This window comes from Nannospalax galili, unplaced genomic scaffold, assembly GCF_000622305.1.
Source record: "Nannospalax galili isolate Female #2095 unplaced genomic scaffold, S.galili_v1.0 scaffold169, whole genome shotgun sequence".
Taxonomy (NCBI): domain Eukaryota; kingdom Metazoa; phylum Chordata; class Mammalia; order Rodentia; family Spalacidae; genus Nannospalax; species Nannospalax galili.
The window spans coordinates 723842-742039 of record NW_008360327.1 but is presented as its reverse complement, the minus strand read 5'-3'; the positions used below and the strand labels follow the sequence as shown (position 1 = coordinate 742039).

The 18198-nt window shown below is 47.8% G+C and overlaps 1 protein-coding gene across 5 annotated transcripts in view; it reads left to right on the top strand.

The window, feature by feature from the left end:
* Positions 1-18198, top strand: part of Ctif (cap binding complex dependent translation initiation factor) — a 301545-nt gene that overhangs the window by 140588 nt on the left and 142759 nt on the right. For all 5 annotated transcript variants that reach the window (XM_017796323.2, XM_017796324.2, XM_008825890.3 and 2 more), the window contains exon 7: positions 12985-13061. In XM_017796323.2, coding sequence (XP_017651812.1) covers positions 12985-13061 — 77 coding nt within the window. The remainder of the gene's footprint in view (positions 1-12984; positions 13062-18198) is intronic.

The following is an 18198-nucleotide window of genomic DNA, read 5'->3' as shown; positions in this document are numbered from 1 at the left end:
GGGAGACCCTGTCTCAAAAAGACCCCAAAAAAAGAAAGAAAAAAGAAGTGTGTCCAGCAGCTGTGGCCACATGCATTCATTCTCTTGGGAATTAGAGTAGGCTTTGCAGGGCAGGGGCATTTGTTAGCGAAAGCTGAGCCTTTGGTGGAAGAGAGGTGGAAAGATGCTCCATGTTCAGAATAAGGAGTGGTCTGTTCTGTGGGGAGATGACAGAGAAGTATGGAGGCTCTTAGAGATCCCCAGCTGACTGCTCTCCAGGCATCTCTAAACCCCAGAGCAGGCATTGCATCCTGGCCCTCGCCCAGCACTCCTTCTGCTGTGTTTCCGTAAATAGAGGTTGAAAGTGGCTCTCAAGGCCAGTGGGATGAAAGCAGTAGCTGGAGCTTTTCTTCTGTTAACTCCAGCTCCAGAGGATCAGACACCTCTGGTCTCTGATGGTACCTACACTCCCAGGCACATACCCACCCACATACACATACGCATAATTAAAAATAAAATAAGTTGGGCTGGAGAGATGGCTCAGCAGTTAAGAAGACTTGCTATTCTTCCAGAGGACCCAGGTTCGATTCCCAACACCCACATGGTGACTAATCCACAACTCCAGTCAAGGGATCCAACACCCTCTTCTGGCCTCCACAGGCATTGCCCACATGTGGTGCACTTACAAAACATACAGGCAAAACACTCATGCACATAAAATAAAAATAATAAATAAAGTATTTTTTAAAAAGAATCATACTCAGAACTGGGTATGTCTTGATTAAATGCCATGAGCAGATGAACGTATTTGAGTAGATTTGAGTAGTCTATGCCTTAGGCCAGCCCAGTCCTAAGGTTTTCTGTAAGTCTGCAGCATGGGAGGAACAGCAACTTTACAGTGATTCAAGTGAGAACAGTAACTTACAGTCAGAATAGTTATTGATAGCCAGGGAAGTTCAGCTTGCTTTACAGCACAATGCCCATTCGTAGACGTGTGCACTCCACTACAAAAATGTGTAGGACTCTCGTTGTATTTCTTCCAGGTCAGTGTAGGTAAATTTGAGTGAGTTAGACACACTTGACCATGACTATCATCAGGGACATTCTTTCTGTAAGATCATGTGGCAAGCTCTTCACAGAACTGCTGTTACTCCATGTAAATGACCATTTTATTTCAAAATTGGGCCCTTCGGGAAGTCTTCGGGCAGAGTAAACAATAACAATCCCCCAGTTTTCAATTTTTCTGATATATGAGATTCAAAATGTTGGGGACTACTAAGTTAGAAAACTACCTATTAAAGAAATAGCTTTTCATATGTTGAAGACTAAGCAGAGCAGGAAAGACTCATTTAATTTTTTGTTTGTTTGTTTTGGGAGGGAGGTTTATTTGGTTGGTTTTAGTTTTTTGAAACAAAGTCTCCCTGTAGCCTCAGCTGTCCTGGAACTCACTATGTAGACCAGGCTGGCCTCGATCTCAGAGATCCGCCTGCCTCTGCCTCCTGAGTGCTGGGACTAAAGGCATGCACCACAACACCCAGCCAACTTAATTTTTTAAATTATTTTATTTTATATTATTATCATTATGTATGCGAGTGTGGGTGTGCACATGCCACAGCATGTGTATGAAAAAGTCAGGGGGTGACTTCCCGGAGTTGGTTCTCTCCTTCCACCATGGGTTCTGCGGATTGAGCCCATGTTACCAGGCAGGCATGATAAGCACTGAGCCACCTTGTGGGTCCTATTAATTTTTTTGGTCTCCTCCTTGAATTTTTCTGGATCTGTTCAATCCAGTCATTATGGTTTGGCTCTAAGGTCACTTTCTTAAGTCTTTCCTTCAATATAAAACATTGTCCCTTCATATTTTTTCCCTAGTTCACTTGTCTCTCTTTAAATATCTACCTCCTGTTGACTCTCATCCCCTTCCATACAGTGGAAACCCTTATCTGTGGCCCAAGTTACTCTGGCATATCCAGTACCCACATGAATCCTGGCACCTTGTGAGCCTCAGAAAAACATGTTGCCTGAGTAAATGAGAACAGCACTGGTGCTGGGTTAAGGAACTCTCTTTCATCTCTCTTGTCCCCCACCCCCAGTACCAGCACGGAACCTATCCCTTCCACTCTAATCATCTGTGTCATGGCTCAGCATTAGAAGCATTGGAAGTAACTCACTGTCAAGGATATCACACTGGCCATGAGTGCTCTGGGTCTTAGAGTGGTCCTCTGTCACTGGGCAGATTTATGGAAGGGCCTGCCCATCTGCAAAACAGTCCTCTCACTAGCCCTTCAAAGTCTCCTCTGAGGCCACTTCTCGTGTTCTGCTGTGCTGGGAGTCCTATTCAAGATGACAGGCATGTGGTGGGGACAGGATGGAGCAGAGTTGAACCTCTGAGTGGAAGAGGCTGAGTTGCAATGGACTGCACTTTGGTCCCCTGAGAATGTTCTGGATGTAGCCTAGGTGCTCAGGAAGTGGCTGCCTGGTTGATGTGGGGTAGACACATTTTAGAATCATGTATCTGGGGTTCCTGCTGCTTCCCAGCAAGCTCAGGAGGCTGTGGATAAAAACACTGAAGAAACCTCGGGCAGGAGGACTTTTCTGGCCCAGGGGCTCTATGGAACTTGGGGTTCTCTTGGGCCTGGAAATCAAAGTGCCTTAGAGTCCAGTCATCTCTCTTAATCCTCATGATTAAGCTGTGCACCTCCCGTACTTCCTTATGTACACCCTCACTAACTGAGGAAAACAAGTATGAGTGTCTGGCCAAGCCCCCACAGTAAGAGGCACAGATGACAGTCAGTCAGTCAGTCAGTCAGTTTTTGAGACAGGGTCTCCCTGTAGCGCCAGCTAGCCCAGAACTCACTGTGTAGACTAGGTTAGCCTCAATTGCATAGAGATCTGCCTGCCTCTGCCTCCTGAGAGCTGGGATGATTAAAGGCATGTGCCACCACACCAGGCACAGATGACATTTAAACTAGATTTTTGACTCCCAATCCTTGCTCTGGTAGTCCCAAATCTGCATTGAGCAAGACTCTTGCTTAGCCATCTGTGCATGAGCACACAAGGCCAACTTAGCAAGTGCTGGTCATAAGCCCATTGCTCATTGGTTCTCCAGTGTCTTGAGCTCCTTACCCAGACAGGCCTTCCTCCTGTAGCCTCAGATCAGCCAGCTTTGACTCACCAAGGCAGGGGCAGGCAGGCAATCAGCTCATTCCTTCACGTGGAGCCTTAGAGGCCTATCACATCTGGGAATCAGCATAGCTGGCAGAGTGGTTTGGGCAGGGGCTCTAACCCCTATGCCACAGATACCCTTCCACCCCAGAATCCTGGTGACTGTTAGTGTAATAAGCTGCACACCAAGCTAAGATAAGGAGAGGGAGCCAAGCCAGGGCCACCATGTATGTCCCTCTGGTGTGACTTCTTTCCATCTGTGACTGTGAAATCACAATGTCTGTCTTCCCAGAGCCTATGGATTTCTCTGAGACAAGCAGGATCTCCTGTGTCTGCAGCATGGAATGGCCTCACAGGATATGGCAGACATCTCCCAAGTGCCTGTATACTTGTCTACCCTTTTCCATAGCTGCTGCTGCTTCTCTTCCTAAGGTGGTCTCTGAACCTTACCCATGTCATCCCACTGTTCACAAATGCACTGGCCTCTCAAAAACTCTCATTTCCTCTTGACAACCAGAGCATAAGTGTCAACTTGTCCTCTCCTGAGCTTGCCTATGGATCCTATTCGTCAGGATCAGGTTCTTTGCTATGCCACATAGTACTCAATACCAGACCTCAGGCCATCTGTGTGGTCAGCTCACTTGGCGACTTTTCTGAGTCTGCAGAGCAGAGCGGTGACTGCCTGTGCCCCTCACAGTTCCTGGGCTCTTCCTGCCTTGCTTTTTCAAGGCATGCTTCCAGGACTCCTGTTAATGCTGCTTGTCCTGGAAGTGGAGAACATCTACCTGCCTCATGCCCCAGGTTCCTTCCCGTGTCTGTGAGCCACAGAACACCATTCTGAGCCCAGGTGGCCTGTATTCAGGAAACTACAAGACTTTCCATCCTGGGCTCATCCCCTGGACAAGGCCCATGACCTCTCAGTCTCATTTGGTCTTTGACGAAGAGTTATAGTCATCCCCCCACTGTCCCCTCCCATGCAGATACCCTCTCCACACTCCAGGCAGACCCTGGCAGCTACGCTTACTAATAGTTCCCTTTACATGTCACTCTGTATAATATAGAACCAACCTTCCATTAACCAGTAGGTTCTTGGCTCCTGTCCTTTACTGCATTGATGTCCCTGCCTGTTTGTTTCTTCATTCACGAGTTAACAAATGAAAGCCTTTGTATCTGACGTTGCTGCAGGGAATTCTGACGTGGCTGCTCTTGGGGAGCAGGAAGGAAGGTGTGAAGTACTTTGCAGGACCAAGTGGACACAATAAGATCAGCCACCACACCTAAAATTGTGTCATGTTGAATTAGAACTTATTTGATTGCAAGTGATAGAAACCCAATCTTTTAAAGATAAAAGGAGAATTTATCAGCTCTTGAACTCAAAGGAAAGGGGAGAGGAGGGTTATCATTCTTATTTTACACAACAAAGAGGAGAACACTGTGTGAGACATCTGTCCAGTGTTATCCAGGCTTAGCAGTAGCTGAAATCCTGGGCACCTAAAGGATGTGTGCAGTATATGGAACTCTACTGTTCCCATAAAAAAATGAAACTTGAAGGCAAAAGGGGAGGCTAGTCATTGCTTAGAGTAGCTGTATAAGTCAGCTTTCTGTTACTGTAACAAATGCTTGAAAATAGTCAACTTATGAAGAGAAAGTTCTGTTTGGGCTCACAGTTTTGCCATTTCAGTCCATGATTTGGTTGGCCTTATTGGTTTTGAGTCCAGGATGAGGCAACCTGTCATGACAGTACGACGTTCTTGTATGTATGTAATGTATTCTTCCTTCTTAAAGAGATACTGTTGGGGAGAGAGAAAGATAACAGACCTATGAAGCAATTAGACTGGACTGACTCCATGTCGTGGTCAATGGCCATTTACCTCATGACCAGGTGTGAAAGAGAAAAAGAAGCAATAGAGGCCCGGGGGCGGGGGGGGGTACTGTCCTACTCAAAGACTTACCTTCAGTTACATATGACCTCCCACTAGGCTCCCAAAGGTTGCACCAGCTCTCGGTTGTACCACTCGGGGGACCAAGCCTTCAACACACGGGCCTTTGTAGGAGAGGTGGCCCACTGACTGATGGCAGTAGTGTTCAAGGATGTCTTGCACATTCCAGGGACTCAGTGCTAGAACCACAGTCCTTGCAGGCTCAGACCACCTTGGTACCAGATGAATGCCATGAGTTTTTGCTTCCGTCCTGCCAGGGACAAAGTACTCATGTAATTTCAGGGAGATGCCAGGCTCCACTGAAACCTGGCCAGAATCCATTAGTTAAACACATCTTCTAGAAAAGTGTCCACCACCTACTGTGGGGCTGCAGTGTATATCTCTGTGTGGGTGGAGAGCAAGGTCATGCTTCAGGGCACACATGGGGAAGGCGGTGCCAGGAGTGGCTACAGAGAGCTCTAAGCAACCTCTGGTCTCATCCCTCTCTGCTTTTATCTGTGTTTTTATGTTGAGACTCCAGCTAAGGTATTGTTTTTTTAAAGGGTTGCTGCTGATTAAAAAAAACAAATTGAAAGAAAATCAACAATTTAAACATTGGCAAGCAGGCCTGCCCCTCCATCCTTCTTTCTGAAGCAGGTCAGTTTCTCTGAATAGTTGTGCAATCTAGAGATTCCAGGAATTTTAGAAACATTACCTGTTTATTTCTTCTTGGACGTGACCCACACATCCTGCCTACATGGAGGCAGACCTTGGTAGGAAAACTTCTTAGAAGCTATGTAAAAACATGACCCCACCCCCACCCCCACCCCCTGCCCAGCTAGGAGGAAACCTCTGCTATTAAGACCCTTGTCAGAAGAGCTATGCTGAAGTCTTTTGAGTCCCAAGTGCTCAAAAGACTTTGGAGTGCTCACCCCGCACAACATCTCCACCACCTAGGGCTGGAGGTAGCATAGGTTTGGGAAGGCTTGAGCTGGCAGGATTTGCCCCCAGATGTAACCTGGCTCCCTAGGGCTCATGTTCCTTGGTTTGCCCACAAGGTATGGCAGAACCAAAATCTGGCTAGTTCTGTGTCAAGAGACTCATGAGCCCTCCACACCAGGTTATCTGGAGTGTGCCAAAGAGAAGGAAGCCATTAGTTTCCATATATTTAAAATTTTATCTTTTTATTTTATATATGAGTGTTTTGTCTGTGTGTATGTAAGTGCACCCATGCATGCAGTATCCTCAGAGGCCAGAAAAGGGTATTGGATCCCCTGGAGCTAGAGTTATACATGGTCATTAGCTGCCATGTGGGTGCTGGGAACTAAAGTCTCTGCAAGAGCAACCAGTGCTCTTAACTGCTGAGCCATCTCTCTAGCCCTAATTTCCATGTATTTAATAGGTATTCTTGGGAGGAACAGGACTCTGGTGGGCTCATTATGTAAAGTCATGAACAAGTAGAGGGTCTGTGGTTTCTAATTGGCCAGGCATAATAGGCACAGACAGATATGTCAGTGGGGACAAAACAGGGCTTATTTGTTCAGAGTCTAGGCTGGACACCTCCCTGCTCAATACCTCCACCACTCCCTCTGCCTGGCTGAAGATACTCAGTCTTCTTTTCTGTCCCCAGCATTTCACAGCTACACTGCTTCTTAATAAAGGCATGTGTTTAGTTCCATGGGTCCAGAGCATCTGCAGTTTGGGAAGAATTTAACACACCAGGAACAAGACCTCTTATATGTGTGTAATATTTTCTTCCTTCTTAAAGAGTTGGTGTGGGGAGAGAGAGAGGGGTAACAGACCTTGAGAAATTAGGCTGGATGACTCCATTAGATCCACATCCATAGTCAAAGATCATAGAGCCAGGCCTTGTTGTGTAGCCCTGTAACCCCAACTACTCAGGAGGCTGAGGCAGGAGGAATTCAGATTCCTGAGGCCAGCCCAGGCTACATAGCAAGTTCAAGGCCAACATGGGTAACAATAAGACCCTGTCTCAAAATTAAATAAAAAAGGAGACAGGCATGGAGACATGTCTTTAGTTCCAGTACTCAGGAGGCAGAGGTAGGCGAATCTTTGTGAGATGGAGGCCAACCTGGTCTACGCAGTAAGTTCCAGGCCAGCTGGGGCTACAGGGAGATCCTGTCTCAAAAAGATAAAAAATAAGCCAGGCATGGTGGCATACACCTTTAATACTGGTGCTTGGGAGGCAGAGACAGGTGGATCTCTGTGAGTTCAAGGCCAGCCTGGTCTACATAGTGAGTTCCAGGCCTGCTACAGGGAGACCCTGTCTCAAAAAGACAAATAAATAAATTAATTAAATAAATAATGTTGAGATGAACTTCAGTGGTAGAACACTTGCTCTGGGTAAGTGAAAATTAATTAACTAATTAATTAGTTTATTGATTTTAAAAGATCTTGGGAATACTTGGAAAATCTTCCTTGAGCGGGTGGGCAATGGATTTCCTGAAGCTGCGGGCTGTGGACTTGAGCTCCAGGAGGCACTTCTAAACTTCACTGAGGCAAGTGAAAAGGGAGTCGGGCACAGCAGCAGCCACAGTGCCCCACTGCGCCTGCCGGGTGAAGGGCTGGGTGAAGGAGCTTGGCAGCAGTGAAGAATGGAGAGCAGGGGCAGGGAAGGATGGGATGACAGGAACTCATGCAGGTTCAACCTTACCAGCTTTCTGACTAGGAACTCTTAGCCCCTCTGGGGTATGATAAGCCACAAGGGCTCTGCCTTGAGCTCTGCAAGGTAAAGAACAGGTATATGTGACCCTAACTGAGACCCAGCAGCTTCTCATATGGCTGCCATTGCTTCTACCACACCTGCTGAAACTTCCACAGAGCCTTTGTTAGTAGAGCAGTGTCAACCAGCTCCGGTTCCTGCTTCTTCAAAAAATATTTCATTATCACCTACTATGTGCAAGGCACCCTTCAAATGCCAGGGTACCATGGTTGGCAAGGTACATGAGTCACTATCCTCTTGGCATTCATCTCTGGTGGGGAGGACATAGGATTGAAGGGCTCCCATCTCAGTAGCCCAGCCTCAGATTAAAGTCTAGGGGCTATGGGACCAAGAGATAGCAGAAGCAACTGGTGCTTCTTCCCAGCCTGGGGGGTCTGCTGAGCTCAGAACTCGCCCTCCTCCCTGCTGGCTTCCCATCCCTCCAGCTGTGCTCAAGAGCAGGACAGAGCAGGTATTCCTGTCTGTACACTAGGTACAGGTCCCTCTTCTCAAATGACAGTGGCAGTGTGAGGATGGAGACCTGGGTGGCTGCTGATTTGATGGGACTGGAAGGCCACTCCAGACTGAAGACACTAGCATGAGCCAGGCATCCGACAGTGAAACAGCCCCTTCAAGAGTGTATGTGTGAGGCTGGTACTAGATGGACTCAGGGTCACCCAAGAAGAGACAGCTGGTGATGTTGGAGGAGCAAGTATGGGGAGGCAGTTGGACAAGCACAGGACCATGGGAAGTACAAGGGACTGCTGTATGGTATGTACATGAAAGGGTCGGGGGCATGGGTGTGAATTTTCTAGGGCTGCCAGGACAAGTGACCAAAACTGAGAAGTATAGTCTCATAGGACCATTAAGCTGTCTAGGGCTCTAGGGGAGAATCCTTTCTTGTCTTCTCCCAGCTCTCATGACTGTGAAGTCCTTATCCTTCCTTGGCTTGTTGCTGCATTACTCTAGACACTGCCTCTATCTTGCCTTGGCTTCCTCCCTCTCTCTGTCTGATGTGTCTCTCTGTCCAGAGTCTCTTCTTATATGGATATCAGAATAAAGGACCCAGCCTTATCCCATATGGCCTCATCTTAACTCAAATGTATGTGTATTTCCAATTAAAGTCACATTCACAGGTACTGGGGATTAAGGTTCCAATAAATGTTTTGAGGTCATAATTCTGCCCAGTATGGGGCATTAAGTCTACAGATGGCCCTAAGCTGCAGGTTTCACCCCTTGGTGACATCTTCGCAGGGTTCTTTGAGCTATTTAGCACATGGCACACATCAGCTTTTTAATTTGTGTTCCCTTGACCTGTCTAGGACCAGAACTTATTCACCCTAGTCTTCTCCACCTGATGCATTGACATATAGTAGGCCTTCGGTATTTTCTGAATGAAGAACCAAGGCTGGGCAGATGGCTAGATAGATGGATCGATGTTAACTATTTCCCTATCAGAGAGGTCTCTCCAACAGCTCCCTCCCCACCTTTGCGCCTCTCGTCCCCTTTCATCCTCTCAAAACCCTCTGACTGATTTTGCTCCCTGGGAAACTTTGTCATGTGTCATGCATACTTCATTTCTGGCTCTCTCCTTTCACTAGAATGTGTACTCTAGAAGAGCAAGCATTTTGCCTATTTTTTTTTCAGTACTATATCCACAGTGTCTAAAACATCTATAAAATGGGCAGATGAGGGACTGAAGAAATGACTTAGTAATCAATTGCAGAGGACCCAGGTTCTGTTCCCAGTGCCCACATGGTTCATAACTCTAGTTCCAAGGGATCTGACACCCTTTTCTGGCCCCCATAAGGCACTGCATGCATATGGGACATTTACATGCATGCAGGCTAAACACTCATACACATAAAATACAAATGAATTTTTGAAAATTTTTAAAAATGAGCAGCTGAATGGGAGGATGGGTGACTGTTAGGATGTGTGGACAAAACATGGATAGGTGAAGCCTATGGCCCAGGAAGTTTGTCACTCTCAATCACAGTGGCAGTTACTCTTGGAGCTGCCAGCATGCCTGTTTTTGGCTCAGGGCATTTTCTCTGTCCCCTGCCTTCCCATCCTCACCTGAAGTTGCAAGATTGATTTCTTCAAGGCTGTTAGCTCAGGGTGTGGCCCTTGAACTCCGGCCTGGAATGGTTCACTATCTGGACCTGAAGTGCTGTAACAGAGCTCAGCTGGGCTTATGATTAATCACCCAGAAATGGCACTATGTATGCGATTTCCCCCCAAAGCCTACCCCAGAATAGGCTGATTTTATATAACACATTTTTGCAAACACAGTAATAGTATGCTGTCCTTGGCGTGATATCTTATACTTGCACTGACCTCAGACATGGGGTATGCATGTTTGTGAGCATGTATATGTGTGTGTTTTACATGTGCTATGCCAGCACTCTGTTTGCAAAGATTCTCTGCCCACCCCCTCCCAGAGAGGCTCTTTTTCTATGATCTACTTGTCTCCAAGGTCTACTTGGCTATGGCTAAGGGCTGGATAGAGGGGTAACATAGCCATGTGTCAGAGCAAAAGGAGAAAGGTCTCCCCTAGAGAACTTGAGGAAGACCTGGGTGGGACCTGGTAGCAGTCCAAGTCCAGGGTGGCACCTCAGAGGCACAGATGTGTGTGAAGAGCCACCCTGGAGACCTGAATACTGGTTTTCTTATTCATAGAGGAGCAGACAGATGTGCTGAGCAAAGCATTAGAGCAAAGACCATGGATCCTCTCAAGGATGTGCTGAGAGCCTGGTGACACTCACTCTCTACCAGAGGAATAGATCCTGTTTGGAAAACAGGTGCATTTCTGGTCTGTAGCCAGAACCCCTCTTCTTTGGCCAGGCCACCAGAACACCAGCCAAGAGTTCTTCCAGATTCGTTATTGATCACCCCTGTCCTTGGATGCCCTTATCTAGGACATGCCCCTCTCCCAGCCCCATCTCACTGGTCACAGTTCAGGTTAACTGTTCCTGGAGATGAAGTGAGTGAGGAGGACTTTTGGGGGGTGGATGATCTCCCCCTTTAGTCCTAGGGATGAGCAAATGTCCCTGCTGAGGTTGTTCCCGGAGAGCACCTCCCTACTGCTGCTGCTTTTGTGGGTAGAGGCCAAGGTACACACTGGAACCCAGAATGAGGAGGCTGGGCCGAGGAGGCTGGCACCTCCAGGCTCATGTTGTGCCAAGCACTATGGGCAGCTCCATCCTCAGCCCCAGAGCTGAGATTCCAGTCTGCCGCCAGCTCGGGGTCTGCTTGGGAGGGTGTCTCAGCTTCCTGACCATTGTCTACCAGAGGCACGCCCAGTATGTGCCTTCGGTGACCTAGAGAGGCTGGGAGGGAGGGAGGGAAGAAGAAAGGGAAGGGAGCCAGACCAGGACCTGGTCAGGGTGGGAGAAAGGAAGTAAGAGAGGAAGACTTGGTGTTTTTCCTTGTTTTTGTTGAATATTTAAGAAAACAAATAATATCCTTTGAGAAACTCATTAAACAAAGCATATCCTAAAGGTCCCAGAGGCCCATTGTAGCTGCCTGGAGCCCGGAATCTCTTCATGCATTTTTGGCTAGATTGTTAGAGGCAAGAAAGACCGGGAGTGGGAGGGAAGGACTATCATTAAAATAGTTTAAAATGTCTTTCACTCCCTGGACTCAATAGAAGTCTGGGCCAAGTAACCATAGCTCCAAGATCCCTGTGTCAGCCTGATCTGTTGTCCCTCCTTCACCCCTCTGGAAGGTCCACCAACCTGGCCAGTCTTGCACTACCAGGGCCACCAATAATCCCTTACCCTGCCCTGTGAAGTCAGACCAAGGGAGGCTCTCCTCTAGCGTAGTATCAGTAAAGGGGGCTGCAGCCCAGCTCTTACTTGCTGCTTGACTTCTCTGGGCCTTGATCTCCCTGGCTGCCAAGTGGGGATTGGGGCAAAACAGACCCCCTCTTACCACTTTACAGCACGCCTGGCTCTGTGACTCCTCTTATCCCCTATGTAGGCCTAGGTAGTGTGAAGACCTGTACTCAGTTATCCCAGGCCTCAGCCAGGGGCTCTTTCCCCTAGATCCCCAGTCTTAGGTCCTTCTACTCCAGCCCAGTGGCCCGGGATGGAACGATAGTGCTCCTGAACATATCCCCACCTGAATACATTTTCCTGTCAGGTGTGGTGGTAGCAGGAAGGTGGTAAGAATGGAATTGGCCATCAGCCCAGGTTCTGCAGATAATTCTGCCTTGGTTTAGTATTTGGTGGGATTGGCCTTGCATTTAAGCAGGTCACTCTCTAACCTTGATGTCAATCTATAAGGAATTGTCATAAGGGCAGTATGCAAAAGTCATCCTTAGACTTTCTCCCAGTCCCTCCTCTGAAGTTTAGAAAGGCAATTAGCTCTTTACCTGTTTTCTCTAAATGCTTTCCAAGAAATAGAAAGGTAAAACTACACAACGGGGTTGGCCTGGGATTTGGAGACAGCTTACTTCTGCTCAGGGCTCAGAGTTGGCACACTCATCTCCCAACAGCCCAGAGCAGAAGGTGGTAACATTTCTCTTTTTTTAACAAAATGAGATCGGAGAAGGAGCCTATAGAGCCATTAACTACCTTGGCCCCTTTTAGGTGAAGGGGGAATATTCACCCCTTTGACTTGGGGCTCCATAAGAAAGGGTCCCAGTGGTCTGTTTCCTTTCCACATAAGAAAGCCTTGCAGGCAATACACATGCATTTCTCAGATGCTTATCTCAGTTGCTTGCTCCTATCCAGGCCATCCCATCATGCTTTTCTGTTCCCTGGTTGCTGCTCTGGACTGTGATGGCCACTGCAGGGCATGACTGACACATAGGACAATTGTGCATGAAATCAGCCCCCAACCAATGAGAAAGATGGGACATATTGGTGGCCCTGGGTCTGCTGCTGCCCTTCTCTGCAAGACCTTGAACTACTTACTCAGCCTTGATCTGAATAGCCTTCTCTATATTTGAGAGCTTGGACATGATGAATTCTGAGCTCTCCTTTGTCTCTCTGTTCTTTGAGTCTAGAATTCTAGCATCTCACAGAGTGAGAGATTCATTCATTCTAATATTTTGCATTTTCTAGTCTGATTTAGTGGTCAGAGTCTAGCTTCGCCTGTCCTTTGCTGAGTGCTGTCATAGTAAATGTGGTCCTAGACAGTCTTCACTGTCCTGAAGAAACTATTCATGTCCTCTCTCTCTCCATGTCACAGGGCTACCACCCAATGCCCCATGAAGTGGAGATTGCACACACCAAGAAGCTGTTCCGGAGGAGGAGAAACGATCGAAGGTAGGAAAGATCATCTTGAATGCTGGTACTCTTTCTTGCGCCAACTCCTGTGCAAGTCAGCTCTGGCTTGTGCTGTGCTCAGACTGACACCTGTGACATGAGGCTTACACTAGTAAGACAAGTCAGGCATCTTTGAGTTGACAGCGCAGTGGGCTTGGTTATATACCACCAACTACACTTCCTTCTGTGGCTCAGGGACTGGGTCCCTTCAGGAGTCCATCCGAGTGCCACTGTCTCTACTCTTTCCTGGGAGCAAGTATTACCCAGGCTTTGCAGATCACAAGTGCTTTTTCCGTTGATCCCAAAGTAGCAGCATGTCCTCAAAGAATAGAGACCATGGACTGCATGTTTAGGGATATGACCTCCAGGAGGCTCTCTGAGCTCACAAATCCAACAGCATCCATCTTTCTGTCCTTTCTGTCTCCTAGTCATTGGGAATTATCTTGTGCATGAGTTGTGCCCTGCAGTCACCATTATAGTCCAGGGTAGCAACCAGGGGACAGGAAAGGCGTCACGAGATGGCCCAGATAGGAGCAAGCAACTAAGTGAGCATCAGAGAAATGCATGCATGTACTGCTTGCAAGGCATGCAGTCACCATTATAGTCCAGGGTAGCAACCAGGGGACAGGAAAGGCGTCATGAGATGGCCCAGATAGGAGCAAGCAACTAAGTGAGCATCAGAGAAATGCATTGCATGTACTGCCTGCAAGGCGGCCCTGCAGTCACCATTATAGTCCAGGGTAGCAACCAGGGGACAGGAAAGGCGTCACGAGATGGCCCAGATAGGAGCAAGCAACTAAGTGAGCATCAGAGAAATGCATGCATGTACTGCTTGCAAGGCATTCTTATGTGGAATGGTCTTTTTGATACAGTTTAAATGAAAAAATCCAGGTGCAGAATCATACTGTGTGCAGCCATTTGTACAAAAGGGGGAGGAAGGGTGATTTATTTGTTTATTTATTTATTTATTTAGCTTGAGTGTGCAAAAAAATATTTCTGGATGGGAATCCAAACAAAGAACCAGAAGGCTTATGCCTGAGGAATTAAAATGAGGTGCTCCTCTATAGGGAATTTATTCTTAGACAAAGGTGATAGCTTGTGGTTTTACCTTTAATGAACAGAGCATGTTCTCTAAGATACAGGAAATAGCCAGCTGACATCCTGCACTAAGAAAAGTAGGAGCCCCTGCCCTCGTGCTGCATGGCTATGGCCAAGCTGGGCCTCTGACCCTTCACTCTGCATGCAGGCCCTGAACCAGGAATCATAGCTGTGACCACAGCTCTGAAAGTAGACAGAGGATGGGCAGGTAGAATGTCTCTCTGCAGCAGTGAATTTTCTAGTTCTAAAAACATTCACAGGGGATAATGAATGTCCAGCTAGTTGGGAAGCAGGCCACCCTGGGTGAGGAATGGGAACCACCAGGCACCAGAATAGAAAACTGTGCCAGGAAAGCTGGACCAAGCCCTGCTCCTGCCCTGACCAGGGTACAATTGATAGCCTGGCCCATACCACCTCTTTGCTATGCAGCATCACACAGGATGATTCTTAGTTTCTAGGTTCTTGGTGGAGAAGGACATTGGGAGCACCTCTAAAGGAGCAATGATATTTATAATGGCCTGGGAAGAGTTGGGAAGAGCAGAGGCTTTCTGTCCCATCTCCCCTGTCTAATAGTGTGTGTCTCAGAGGTGCCATGAGTCTGCAAGCATACAAAGGAGAAGGCTTCTCAAGGCACTGACATCTAGGTCAGCCCACATGATGGTTTTGGGACTAGGTTGCTGTGCTCTGCAGGAGTCTCCTAGAGAGGGCAGGCCTCCGGAAACAGCATCATGACCTAGGAATGTCGGAGAAGGAGAGCTATGTCACGTGAGGACTGGGATGCTGAACATCCACCAAACTATATTCATGGTAGTAAATTCCCCGGGTAGGTCAGCACACCTCGCAAAGGATGTGGCCTGGGGCCAGCATCCAAAGAGAAGCAATAAAGATGATTAAAGGGATGGAAAGTATGTCCTGTGAAGGGGACTGGAAGACTAGAGCCAGGGAAGAGGAAAGAATAACCACATGGTGAAATCTGTGGAAGATTTATGTGGAGGAAGAAGAGGCAGCAGAGACCCCAACTGGAGGTCAGCTAAAACAAAAGAAGATTGTTTTGAGTGGGACCAACAACTGGCTTGAGGAGGGAGTACCGTGACCATTGGGGTCAGACTGCTGCTCAGGATAGCAGTCACACACTGAGGTGAAGTGTGTGCTGGTCAAGGAATGTGGCTCTCATTGCCATTCAGAAATACAACATGGCCCGTTTTTGACTGGGAGTTCCTGTTCCAGAAACAGGAACAGTGGAGATTTTCAGAGGAGAGCAAGCAGCCATGTAGTTGAAAGACCTCATTATCTAAAAACAGAAGACTCCTGAGTCTTGGGAACTGTGGCGATTGTGGTATTCATGGCTATAGAATATGATCAGGTCAGCTCCAACCCCTCTCCCAGCAGGTGACCCTCAAGTGGCATTGTCAGGTACCAAAGCTTTACATTTGACCTAGGTAGTTGACATGTCTATGCAACAGGCTAGCCTTGCTAGCATTTGAACATAACCCATGTAGAAGGGCTTACATTCCCTGGGCATAGCGTGTGACACAGAGAGAAGAGATCAGAATTAGGAATGGTAGCCAAGGGGCACAGCATCCAGAGAGCATCTCTCATGTTGTCATTTGTCACATGAAGGGAAGGGGCAGGCTATAGCCCCTGGCTATAGTCACTCCATCTTAGGACATGAATGTGACCCTGTTGCTCACCTTGGAATGCCTGCAGGACTCTGTGACTTCTGTCTTCCTATGGAGTGACTAGAATTAGAGTCTAATGGCTGCAGACTCCGTGGCACATTGCTGCATCTAGAAGTGTGTGATACCTCAGAGCTGGGGCAGGCATTCTCAAACTGGGACCTATCATCCCTCTCCGGGTAGAAGTTTGCCTCATGCAGCAACCTCTGGCTCCCCTTCCCCTTCCCACAGGCTACTTCACACGGCTCTGATTAAAACTGAGTTGTGGATGTCTTTCCCCAATTTTGGAGAAAAGATTAAGCAGCTCAAAAAAGTTCGAAAGCTCTCTCCTTTAGGATGTTCTCAAAATTTGGACAGCTGATAACCACTTGTTTGCTTATTTATTTTTGGAAACGAATAAAAGATAAGATAACCAATTCCAGACAAAATTGTGCATTTTGGAATAATGGTATAAATAAGCATTCCATGCAAGGAATATAGCTTTGTATGCTTCATCCCCACCCAGCTGGAGACCTGGACATGAGGAGGGACTGCTGGATTTGTCTGCCTCCCCCTAACATGCTCTGCTCCCAGCATCTAGGAATAAGAACAAATTTACTAGGTGGGGGGCTGAAGTCCTGGCCCATAGCCTCTGTTTACTTTAGTGGACTCCCTGGCCCCTTCAGGGTGGGGAGTGATGTTCCTGCAACCCTCCTCCCATTCCTACCTCCGGGCTCCATTCTAAGAGAGGAGCGTGTCAAGGCAGGGAACAAATGCTGCATGCCATAGTGTCTGCAGCCTGGCAACAGACTCTAGGTGAAAGTGAGTTTAAGAAGGCCTGTATTAGGATGCGCCCTGTAGAAGGAAGTGGCAGGCGACAGCCAGATGGGGCAGAGAGAAGTTAAACTCTAGGGCATGGTCGGGTGTTCCAACCCTACAGGTAGTTCTGAAGTGGGGGAGTTGACCTACGATGGAGTGACTAAGCAAGCAGAGTTTGCCCTGTAGAAGGAAGTGGCAGGCGACAGCCAGATGGGGCAGAGAGAAGTTGAACTCTAGGGCATGGTCGGGTGTTCCAACCCTACAGGTAGTTCTGAAGTAGGGGAGTTGACCTACGATGGAGTGACTACGCCCCATGTCCCTTGATCATCAGAAGGAGCCATAATCTCCGAGTGAGGGGCTCTTTTCAGCAAAGCATAGGGTCATTTCTACAGGGGCTGCCAGGGGAGTAAGAGCTGTTCCTAAAGGGGATGTAAGCAGTGCACTGAGCTCCCCGAAGTGAGGCACTGTTGCCTCCCTCCCTCCCCCACCTAGGATTGTTCTCGATGGTATGTTCTATGTCCTGGAGAACAGCAGCATACAAAGTATGTCCTTTGTGGTCAAGGGCCTGAGGTGGAGCCTGCACAGTGGCACTCCGACTGCAGAATTAACCAGAGTATTGTGTGTGTCTGTGTAGCATCTGAGTTAAAACAGAGCTAATTCCAATAAGGAGCCATCACTGGGGGCTGAAAGAGTGATTCTGGAATGTTTCCTGCATAAGGTCATGATTGAACCACTAGTGAAATTCCAGAAGAATTTGAAAGGGAGGTGAGAGTGTGAAGGATGAGAGCCACAGCTAGGCAGGTGACATTGCAAGGAATACCACCCTCCCTAGGAGCCATCCCACACAGTTCCTAGAAACAGAGTCAGATATGTGGCTCAGTAGCCCTGCTGTGCTGATTCAGAGTGGGAAGCCAGGACCTGCTGGTTCCAAGGATCCTCTGCGCAGACTATCGTGAGTCTCACAAGACCCTACAGGCTCCAAAGCCTGGCCTTCAGCAATTAGAGTAGCAAAGCTAATAGAGGCATCAGCGGTCCATTCACAGTGTCCACCTGTGCAGCCAAGGAGACAGGAAAGCCCGTCTCCAAATTAACGTGCTTCTTTAAGTGAGGTCTCTGAATGGTTAATGTACTCCATGTACAAAGCAGATGGACAGGAAGAAATAAAGAATACCTTGGCCATGTCGGCTAGCGTCAGATGGTTCCACTGGGCAATAGGCAGGAGAGCAAGCCATCCCCCTGGGGTGTAGAGTCGAGCCACATGCTGGACACTGCAGGGTGGCCATGGCCTCTGTCCTACAACTGACCATGACTACAGCTTGGTGTCCTCAAATTGTAGAATCAATTAAGAATCTTGTCCCTTCCTCTTCTTCTTCCGGCACCGTACTCAGATCCCAAGTATCAGCTATCAGATCTGATTTTGCAAGCTCTTTGTAAACATTACCTAAGTCACTGATAAAAACAAATGGGACATCTGGAGTTGGTGGTGATTGGTGTACAACTTCACAAATATACTAAAAACCATTGATTCTGTGCTTTAGGGAGTTGAATTTGTAGCAAATGAGTTA